We start from the raw sequence: 11638 nt of genomic DNA on the forward strand, positions 1-11638 counted from the left end.
AACCCTTTCAAGACTGTTTGTATATTCAAATCTTAGTCATACTTTCTTGCATCATTTATGCACAGCATTTTTTTACAGATCAATTAGGTTTTGGGGAGGAGGGTTTGGGGGGCTTTTGGGGTCATCATCATTGCTTACTTTAACCTTTCTTTGTTCTGTATGATGTGTGATACAATGCTCATCAGCCTGCATGGTGTTCTGCACTCTATTGTTATCATGCTGATTGTCATTGGAATTGGATTTACTTGACATTAGACCAATTTTCTGCAAGAACCAAAACAGGCAAATTTTAAATGCAACATTTGGTTTGACTTTATATACGTATTTATTTTGGCAGAATGTCGTCAAACCTTTAGCAGGATGTTTTTTTTGGAGGGGGGGGGGGTTGACAGCTACAAGTGTGACTTGTATTGGAGCAAATGTCAGTTCCTTGTCAAAGCTCTTCTCGGGGATTATTACACTTCGTCGAAGCAGGCACCCGATTTATTTTGGGTAATATATAAATTGAAATGATTTATACTATCGGGTCAATGCAAATGACGGTGCGTGACTTTTTCAATTGATCACCGTACCTCTGTGACGGTGCCGTCTGATTTATCAGATCCATCCAATCCATGACTTCTGCTCCTCTGTCTTGCACATGTAAGATGTTCGTCTTCAAGAGGGTTCTGATTTTCATCTCTCCACCTTCTTCCACCCACTGCACATGCAAAGTTTCATTGAGTTAAATGAACTTTGCCTCTTTTTTGATGATCAAATCGAATAAAAAACGTGACCTCTGACGGAGTTTATCCCTGCAATGGTGGACGCAGGCCAGCAGCAGGCTTCTGTGAACTCAGCAACACTTTGTAACTTGGGTCCGATGTTCCCCCACTGTACATTCACAAAACACCAATTTTGAATGACAACACGCTAATCACTGAAAACAAATCTTGAATTTAGAAATGAATCTCATGAAGCTGACAGCATGAAATGATGTATATTCTCACCAACCTCATCTCTGTTGCTCCATCTTGGACTGATTTTGGTTTCTTTTGCTCCATCCTCCACTTTCCCATCAAGTAGAAACTCCTCTGAGCTTTTGTTGATGTTCTGAGCCGCTTTCAAGTCCGTCAGAGTTACACCCTGCGTAGCATTCACTTAACGTCATGGATCAATGAATCAAACACACACCAGTGATCTTTTGGCTTGTGTACTTCATCCCGAAATTACCTGCGTTGACCTGCGGGTCTGTCTGGCATGACGAGATTTGGCCCTCCTCTGAGACTCTGCGTCTTCATCCCTGACGGGTGACAGATAATGTCTGGAACTAGAACAGCCAGCCAGACAGACAATTTTTTTAAACAACCTGTAAGTTACCTGTTATGCAACAAATAGTTCATAATTATACTAGCCTGCAATTTTGACAGTTAACCATCAGGACTGTTGATGCACTTACACTTAACGAACTTAATGAATTTTGCAAATCTACAATATAGAAAATGAATCACGCTATCATTGAATAAGAAAATCTTTGACAAACTACAACAAATAGGTAGATATCTACAGGCTTTAATCAGAAAGTAGACACAATATAACCCGAAAAGGTATTTGTTTTTATAACTCCCGAAAGTCCAAATTCAAAGCACCAGTTAACTATAGACGTAAAGACAAAATGGCTGTGTCTTAAAATCATATTCTGGGATCAGCATTGGCTCATAATTTGTTCTGAACAAGAACGGTAACAATAATGTCATTGAAAACAAGAGCAGTAACTTTGTACAGTAACTTAATTATAGAAAAAAAAGCTAAATAATGACAATCAAAGGAAAAAAATGAGCAAAACAAAACTACTAATAAACAATACAACACAGGTGATGTCTTCCCTACTTGCAAATGTTCAAAAAATAAGTAGGCGGAAGCAGAAACTTATCGAGTCCTACCCCTGTATATTAATTTCATTATTAGTATTTCACGGTCTTTATGAATAGTCATATTTATCTTATCTTTACATTATATATATATATATATATATATATATAGAGAGAGAGAGAGAGAGAGAGAGAGAGAGAGAGAGAGAGAGAGAGAGAGAGAGAGAGAGAGAGAGAGAGAGAGAGAGAGAGAGAGAGAGAGAGAGAATCGTGCGGTTTTGCACCACGACCAGATTTAAATGGCAAGAAATAAAAGCTAATAGGCCAAGAAAAAAAAGCTGAAATACAAACTGCATCTGTTGATCCCAAACACAGTTGTTTTCAGTCTACAGGACTAACACAGGGGTTTACCTCATTGTCTGAGCGCCTTTCAGAATGTGCATATTTTACTGAAATTCTGAAGGAAATAGGAATATGAATGAGGCCTTCAAAACATTATTTGTGGCGCCACAGAGAAAAACAGCTGAGTAAACAGCGTTATGGGAGAGTTTTCGATTTCCCCCAGTGCTCCCGTGCTTGCTTTTAAGTGCCTTTCGAATCCTGAGAATCGACAAGCTGGTCGGCAGCGCACTCTGCTGAATCAACAGCGCAAAGCTTGAGTGGGGATGGACTGACGTGACTGTGCACTTTCAGAGGAAGGCTAAAGCCTGAAATGCTGGAGAGCGCGCGGCTTCAGAGTCATCAGCTGTTCAGATGCAGTCAAGAGTTCACGTTCAATTCTATCATTGGAAAAGAAACAAAACATTCCACTAAAAACCTCACTTGTGCTACAATTCAAAATGTCGTCGACATCTGTAACTCCTGGGATTAATGGGCTCGTGCTAAAACGATTTTTAACAAAAGGATAATCATCAGTGCGAAGGGGCAATATCATCTCACTTCCTGTCGTAAAAGCTTCACATGACATCAGTTTTACAGGCCTTCAGCACCTGCACAAGCATACAAAGGGGAACTCGAGCGATGTAATAATTACATTAAAAAATGAAACCAAACAAAGAAAAAAAGAAACTAAAACACTGCATGTTTAAAAATAAGAATCAAGGGAAGAAATAATTTTCCCCGTGAAACGTACCTGGGCACCAAAGCGTGCATATTTCGAGCAGGAGGTCAGAAATTCAAGCAATGCAGCGGCGATGAAAGGGAGAGGCTGAGAGAGAGAGAGATGGAAGGAAACAGGATAGAGTGCATGGAGGGTAAAGGAAGGGCATGGGGAGGGGTAACATGCAGAAATCAATCACTTCTGACTTTCTGGTTGCCCAAGTCTGAGTCAGTTACACACCGGGGCAGATAGCATATTCCAACAAGTAACCCGAATTTGATTTGACCAAATAAATTGGTGTATTTCTACAACCGGCTCACTCATTTGATATAAATGGATCAGTGTTAATTCACTCTGACATTTTAATGCTGTCATTCGCTGAATATTATCTGCATCCCAGCTCAAGCAAGTGGTTTTTGTACTGCATGATTGCGCTACTGCTCGATAGCTCCTTAGTGTAATTCGAACTAATAAGCAGTAAATATAGATTTACAATTAGATGAACGGAATTTGGATACACTGGAGATGCCTGTGACTTTTTAACATGACATTGACATCTGTGCGTCTGTGTATTTTATAATCAAATGTGGGCATTATTGTCGTCTAGTGGTTGGCACATGTGCCTCACAGTTGAGAGGTTTGGAGTTGGAAGTCCAGCCTTCCTGTGTGGAGTTTGTGCAAGGCCTCTTCAAATTCAGGGCCAAATTTGCAAAAAGATTGCTTGGCTTTTGCACGGCGCTAAGCGGTCGATCGCATCTCATTCCCAAAGCCTATGCAGATGGCAGAATGAAAAACTGCGATGCCCAGCACTGGGTAGGGAAAGGTGCTCAGAGCAATTTTACTGTACCTTCTGTCCACATATAAAAACATGCATGCTCATTGATGTTTCTGAATTATGTGCCCTGTGAGTGGCCGGTGACCAGTCTTGGATCCATCCTACCTCTCGGCTAATCAGCTGGAATAGAACATGATCAACAAAACCAAGTAGTGAATTTAACACAAAGACGCACTTTACAAAACTGAACAATTTTGTTTATTTTAAAGACATTTTGAACTTGAAGTTCATCTTAGTTCAGTTGAATTCTGGGTCAAATGTACAGCAGTGCTTAACTCATTCAGTACCAGCGGATTATACACCAAGTCTGAAAAGACGTTTAAAAACGTCTTTGGGAGTGAATGAGTTAAAAGGAATACTGTTACAGTAGTAAAGTAAACCAGTCTATGAAACATGAATTCACAATATTGTTTCAGAATGTTTACCAAAAATCACAGCTTCTCTTGAATTGCATAGGTCTTGTCTTTTTTTTTTTTTATGGTTCGCATCCCTGTTTACCTTCCAGTCACCCAGATTTAAATTGGTGATGGTTGAGTTGCAAATAGTGTCAAAATCCTGCCATCAATAACAATTAATTATCAAAGCCAATTATGTCACAGCCATTCTTATTGTTTTTTTTCCAAGCTGTAAGCTGAATATTCTTTCTTCATATTTTTGTTCTCCTCACACACTCACAAAGCAGACATGGGAACAAGGAAACCATGTCACGATGGCTTACAGTGAACACTCATTTACAGTTCTTCATTTTAAGTGCCCAACCCAGATTTTGGAATAAGTGAAACATAATTTACACTAAAATGGAAAGATTTTGGAGGGGGAAAAAAAGCTTTGGAGGTTGTGAGGCTATTGACTAAATAAATCTGAAATCTTGTAATTGAATTATCAACAAGCGGTCTTTCAAAGAGCACCCGTGTCACCTGATGCATGCCGCACACACAGCAAGCACTGATGCCTGTATATTTGCCATACTTTCACTGCTGATGGAAGACGTTCTTCCCCTCTGGTGACACAACAAACACATATTAGCAGCCATGTGATGGTGCAATAAATCAATTCGACTACTGTATAAGGTTATTAGAATTTGCTTATCTTACTGCCTCACAAACATTGCCTTCTGATGCATTCATTCTACAGTTCCACTTCATCACCGACCTCCTCTTCTTCTGATTCAAATTGTTCAGCATCTCCTCGGCTCTCAACATTGTCATCGTGAGCATCTGCCCCCGGTTTGGCATCACCCTCATCAAGCAGTAACTCATCGAAGAACTCCTCTTCATCACTCAGAATCTCTTCCAAATTTGGCTCCTCCCTTTCTGTGTGCGTTGCATCGGTTTCTGCAGTTTCGGAAGAGGGAAGCGGTTCTTCCGTCTGTTCAGTGTAAGCCTCGTCATCTGAAGCTTCTTGCGCCGGCTCATCTGAGTCAGAATCTGCTGCTCCAAGGTTTGCTTCCTCCTCTGTAGCTCGACCTTCTTCCTCGAAAGGAGATGGTTCTCCCTCAGCTTCATTCATGGGCTCTGGGACAGTTTCAGCACCTCCTATCATCTTGAAGAAGACAAAATAAATGATGTGCAGTGGGGCCCGTATTCTCCCATACACGCATTCTCCCATTGAAAAAACGTCTTTTGACCACAACATCTGAACCCAGTGGCCAAGACACCTAAAAAAAACAATACATCTTTATTCATATAGCGTTATTCCAACTGTCTTTGGGCAGTAGGCGGGGGACGCCCTGAACTGGTTGCCAGCCAATCACAGGGCACACATAGATGAACAACCGTCTGCGCTCACACTCACACCTAGGGAGAATTTAGAGTGTTCAATCAGCCTGCCATGCATGTTTTGGAATGTGGGAGGAAACCAGAGTACCCGGAGAAAACCCACGTGAGTACGGGGAGAACATGCAAACTCCACACAGGAAGGCCGGAATTGAACCCTGCACCTCTGCACTGTGAAGCCAAAGCGCTAACCATTCGACCACCAGGCCACGCCACCCTGAATGAAATGTGTGTATATATATATCAAATTTAACATATGCTGTACACGGAGTACAGTACTGTATATGTTGCTCTATCAGAATCAGAATCAGAATCATCTTTATTGGCCAAGTATGTAGAACACACAAGGAATTTGTCTCCGGTATAACACGCTGCACTAGTATCATCGTAAACAAGAAAATCATTGAACCATTTTTGAGTATACCAGTAGTTTTGTAGTAGTGACTCGCTGTTGTTTTGCAGCTTCTTGTGGACCGTTTGTGGACTTTAAAAAAAAATATATATATATAATACATTACATATATATATATTTTTTTTTTAACCTGTTTATGTTAATTGGACGCTACTTCGCAGATTTTCATTTATCGCGGGTGGTTTTGGTCCCCATTAACCACGATAAACGAGGGATAACTGTACTGTATATTAAAATGTATACTGTATATCTAATTTCATAAAACAACATGGTTTTAAAATCACAGCTGTGGTATTTTTGGGACTATATGTTGCGCTGGATTATAAATAAGGTTTTTGTAAGAAATTTATATTTCAAAAAAACTAGTCCAAAAACAATAGTGCTCAGACTCGTCCGCAAAATTCCTGCTCCCTCATCCTGGGTGCGATTGGAAATATTCTCTGAGCATGCCCCTACTTCACTCCCCCTATTCGGAAACTTAGAGCATTATTCAAATATGCCTTTCAGCTATTCAGTGTCATGATCCTGTTCTTGTGTGTCACCAGCAGATGGCAGTCAAGGGCCCTCCCGTCAGTGTGCACACCTGCTGCCAAAGTTCTTATCAATTGCCATGTATTTAAGGACTGTCAAGCCGTTGTCGGATTAGTCCTCACCTTGCTCATGACTTTGTCGACAAGTGTTGAATTTTCTAGACGATCTCACTCCATGTATTTTCTCGCCTCGTTCTTTCGATCATCATAGTAAGTATTCTTGTTGCTCAACGTAGTCTTATTTTTGTTTCCTTTGTGTTTTGGCTATTTTCTTGTCTTTTTATGACAAGCTATTTTGCAAGCATTTTTGCTTAGTTTTGTTTTTCCCCGGTTATTGTAAGCAGTGTCCTTTGTTGTACTTTGTCGGTCTTGCATTTTTGATTGAATAAAACCTTTTTTGGTCAATTCCATCTGAGTCCACGTTTTGAGAGTCTGATTCTGTTTTGGACCCTTCCGGAACCGTAACGTTCAAAAAGTCCCTAAAAAGGACTGCCTGAGGGAAGTGCATCAGGCAGCCCAGATGGAGACAGTTCAAGTGTGAGCTGCTGATGGCTTTCTAACATAGGTTGCATCCAGAAGTGAATAGGAAGTGAGCGCACCATGCTTCTCTGAACACATGCACTCTCAGAGTGGTGTCAGGGCGTCGAGGTGAATTTCCAAACGTACCCCTGGCAAATGTAGCGAACGAATTCCGATTGGCTGAAATGTTCGCTTCTAATTATGTAAAGGGTGCCAGTCCATGCGCTCATTTTAATATATACAGATCGCATCTGAGTTGAAGTTGTAGCACCAGCCAAACAATCAAAAAAGTGTGACTTGTAGCCCGAAAAAATACAATACATTCAAACATCGTACTGCGTTCACCCACTGAATAAACGCCAATAATGATTCTGGTTGGTTTCTTTACCATTACCTGTGTAACCTGCCACTGTAAGTTGTCCAGCTGAGCTCTGAGTTCTGCGTGCAGGCGGCTGCTGGCTGAGTTCTGTTGCCGAACTTTCATTCGAAGTGCACCGATCTGTTCCTCCATGTCGTCCTGTGTGAGCTGCTTGGAGCGCTCATTCGGCAGCCATTCTCTGAGGACAAAGAATGAGTTTTTATTCTTTTTACTTCTGCAGAATGCTTAGTGAGCATAAAAGCTCAAAAGCATTGCAACTTGCAGATGATGCGTGCTGAAACGTGTTTGGCAAATATTCAGCCCGAGTGTTTTTATAGGTTGGTGAATTCTTGCAAAATGATCACGGGGCCTACCAACAGCGACTTGCAGCAACACAGAGCCGTAGCCAGCAGGGCTTTGACAAAGCAAACATAATGTTATGGGTCAGAGGACAGGAGTTATTCCCGCCCAGCACAAAAAGCTGCTTTCTCCAACCTGATGGTCGCCATCTCAGTCTGGAACGACTTCAGCTGCACCTCCAGGCCCATCAGCTGTGCAGTCTGCTGCTTCAGTTTATCCCTCAGAGTAGCAACATCATTTAGCATGGCTTCTGCTTCTTCTAGGCGCCCCGTTATGGCTTGGACTTGCTTAGATAAGTCGGTGCTCAACGTAACGAGGCCCTCGACCTGAAGTCCGACCTCCTCAAACTTCTCATTCTTCCCCTGAAGCTGGCTCAGCTGCTCCACAGACACAGTTGTCCGCTGAATCTCTGCGAGACGGGATTTCATCTCCGTGTGTAGTGATAGCACCTGAGCGGGGAGATCCGACGTTTTGAAGTGCTCTGCGGTAGCTAAGGCCTCATCCACCTGCTTCTGGGACAACATGTATGACTCTTCCAGAGCATTGACGCGACTTTCTACGTCATCCGAAACATGTACCTGCAACGAGAAGCGCAACAAACATGTTGAGCCGCTTGAGACCACAACGAATTCTGGGCTGGATCTTGCTGACTGCTTCTTATTCCAAACCAATATGCAATCCAATGAAGCTAAGAGAACTTGCAAGGACATTACTGCAGAGGTTAATTTCTCCCCTACCATGTCGCCTGAGCTGTAAATTGTTTGAACAATGATCTGCAATTTATCCAAAGCTTAGCGTTCAAATCTTTATTAAGCGAACCCTTTGATGAGGTGCAAATGGTGACATTAAGGTGCACACCATGATGTGATTGCGACATGAGCCGCAATTACTTTTGATTATTGGCTATAGCATCGATTCAGACCAACATATTGTCATTATTAATTATTATATAGTATATTGCTATTTCAGTGTACACTCTACGATGACACTCTAGATTCTAATTCTACTTACAAAGTGAACAGAACACACACAAACACATCATTCGTATTGAGCCTTGGCTGACAAAAATCTCTGTTCAATTCTTGCTGGTTACCCTTACAGAGGTGACTAGTAAACGGTGTCTGGCCTTGTGTTCCGGAATCATTTAAACCACGAACTAAATTTAGTCATGGCACATTACGGATCCAGTTTGTGTATTATTAATATCATTTATATCAACTGCAGGCTTTGGAGCCACCACATGTGAGCTAGGACACATCCCATAAGAGGGTATAAATATATAGTGCCTACTGCTATACACTGGAGTTATAGATCAATTCAGCGGGCCATGACAAATCTGACCTGTTTGCAAGAGGCAGCGTGCACTGCAACCTCGCCGTGTGGAGGGGGGAGGCAAGAAAATCACTCGTTGGCGTTGCAGCACGGATGGGGTTCTTACCCTATCACTTGTCTGTCGCATGGTCTCCTGTGACGCCTGGAGCTTCACCACTTTCATCTGCATTCCCGTTACGGTGTCTGTCAAGTGGGTCAAAGTTTGGTGCTGCTGGTAGCAGAACCATGCTCCCGTTGCACCGCCGATGACAACGACGAGACATGCAAACAACACAAGCGTGTAGCTATTCCTTCCTGTTCGAACTTCGGATTCGGGAATGTCACTTTTGTCGTGGTCCTCTTCGTGTTTGTGGTTGCTTTTCCCCTTCCGATGCTTGGCCGTCATTGTGCCCGCACAAAGAACACGATGTTCCGGGAGAGAAGGGAGAGGAGGATGCGTGGTTGGGCACACGCACTGCCTTACCAATTGGACTCAGGGTGAGCGCACGTAGAGGAGGCTTCTACAATCTCAGCACGAGATGAGAGGAAGTAAAGGAGGCGTGTACCTTCGTAGTTACTTTTAGTCGCCCCATTCAGGAAGGGTCGCGTGGCAACCAGCTCCTGGGCGCTATTTTTTACTGCGGATGACATCCGAGCCGTAAGTGCGTGGTCATGCCGCGCGCGTTCTTGTCATTTTCATCACTTCCACTTTTAACCCCCTTTCTGTACGCGTCCGCAGTGCTCAAACAGAGCCACCTGTTTGTCCCAAACCGAATCATGACATACTCAATGTTAGTTTTAACTGTTCACATCCAAACAAAATGTAGTTGACAGTGCTGTAATAATGACACTTCTGAGCAGAGAAGTCCTGGGACCAAAATGTTACATTGTCATCGGGAGGCAGAATAAAATTGTAGAATCCTTGATGTGTGCATGTAATAGGTGCACAGGTCGGCACAGCCGAAACTGACAAATTCGTCATCTGAGGCTGCGGTGGATTGGAAGTCTCCTTTGACCTCCAGTAGAAGCAGAGTCCGTCGGAAAGGTCGATGCCGCTTCACGAGTGGAGCTAGTTGGCAAGGTACTGCTCGACTCTGCTAGCTTTTGCCTGGCATTGTTTTTTAAAACAAAAATCAAGTCTATCTTAGTCATTTTAACATTTACCTCAACCTGCTAATTTGTGTCCGTCCTTTTTTGTGCGCTCCACATCATGTCAGTGTCATGGTTCTGTTTTTGTATGTCTCCGGCAGGTGGCAGAGGAGTGCCTTCCCTCCATCTTGCCAATGATAATCAACCGAGTACACTGTATTTAAGGATTTACAGGTTGCATCTCTGTCCAAATATTTGCCTTGCTCACATCTCTGTCTAGAATCTATATGTTCCATGTTGCTTGTTTGTTTGTTTAGGGGTGGGGGGTTGTTTTGTTTTAGGTTTTTTTTTGTACTTACCTCTGTAAGTAGTTTTTGTTGTAAATGTTAGTTACGGTTTTGTATGATGTGCCATTTGGGTTTCTCGTCCATTTATTGACAAGCTATTTTCATTCGTATTTTTTTTCTTGCCTTTTGCAAGAATTTTTGGTTTTCTCGGTTTCCAGGTGTTGTAGCAGTGTCCTTTGTTGTACTTTGTCAGTCTTGCAACCTTTTTGTAAATAACCCTTTTTTGGCAATTCTGTCCAAGTTCATGTTTCTTGAATCCAATTCTGTCCGGAACCTTCCGGAAACGCTGAGAGAGGTCGCCTTATGCTGTCCGGAGCCTTCCGGAAAGAGGTTTCCCCCGCATCAACGTTACACATGACGGCCGCACCCCGACGTCGTCTACTTTTTGGCGCATGGCGGCCTGCTGACAACAATTTATGAACACCTGACGGCCACAAGGTGCAATTGAATTGCTCTACCAATCCGTCACTCTGGGGATACAGAGGTGTCATGCAGGTCCCTCGACTGCCCAGCCGTTAGGAGACCGCTGCAAAGACCTGGACCTCAAAGACTTGGTTTATTCTAATTATTTGCATTTCAGAGGTGGAGAGAGACATTCAATCAAGGCTAAGTACTTTATAAAAATGTGAAAAATATCCGAGAGGAAATTCCTTTGCTCCATCCATTCTTTTGATAAACTGTTTGATGGTGAAAAAACAAGTAATATATTAAAAAGGACATTTACGTTTCCTTTTAACTATTTTATTTGAGATTGAATTTGGTCATTGTGAGTAGGCAAAGAGAAAACGGCATTTTAGGGGGTACTCCAGACTTATTTGATATTTTCAAAACTCTTTCAAACATTCTTTTCTTATAGTTTTTAAAGGTTCAGTTTCAGGACCAGTAAATTTACTCAGAAACTGCATATTTGAGTATTTTGTACATGTATTATTTAAAATTTGATAAGTGGGACGTAAAATGTCCCCCAATTCTGAAATGGCCCAAATAGTGCCGATGCCCAGGAAGGTTACCACCGCACGATTCTCATGAGATCAGACTCCTCACTTTTTGGACGAGAGGCACAGTCAGTCAATGAGATCACCTCTCGTTAGGTCGGTATGACATTAACGTACCAGAAGAGGTCAGCGTTGTACTGCACCATTTTAAACCATTA

General features: G+C 42.3%; 2 protein-coding genes across 2 annotated transcripts; both read right to left on the reverse strand.

Annotated features, from left to right (window-relative positions):
- Positions 1-432: 432 nt before the first annotated feature.
- Positions 433-3843, reverse strand: LOC127595397 (protein phosphatase 1 regulatory subunit 12C-like). Its single transcript, XM_052056862.1, has 5 exons — positions 2983-3843; positions 1213-1309; positions 994-1125; positions 777-873; positions 433-700 (listed from the first exon to the last, which is right to left on the reverse strand). Exons 1-5 carry the CDS (start codon positions 3000-3002, stop codon positions 564-566), a joined length of 483 nt encoding a protein of 160 aa, XP_051912822.1. The 5' UTR covers positions 3003-3843; the 3' UTR covers positions 433-563.
- Positions 3844-3959: 116 nt separating this feature from the next.
- On the reverse strand, positions 3960-9727 carry zgc:66479 (uncharacterized protein LOC327541 homolog). The gene is made up of 5 exons (XM_052056772.1): positions 9177-9727; positions 7874-8316; positions 7415-7577; positions 4879-5326; positions 3960-4784 (listed from the first exon to the last, which is right to left on the reverse strand). Exons 1-4 carry the CDS (start codon positions 9453-9455, stop codon positions 4913-4915), a joined length of 1299 nt encoding a protein of 432 aa, XP_051912732.1. The 5' UTR covers positions 9456-9727; the 3' UTR covers positions 3960-4784; positions 4879-4912.
- Positions 9728-11638: the final 1911 nt, after the last annotated feature.

This window comes from Hippocampus zosterae, chromosome 2 (assembly GCF_025434085.1).
Source record: "Hippocampus zosterae strain Florida chromosome 2, ASM2543408v3, whole genome shotgun sequence".
NCBI lineage: Eukaryota > Metazoa > Chordata > Actinopteri > Syngnathiformes > Syngnathidae > Hippocampus > Hippocampus zosterae.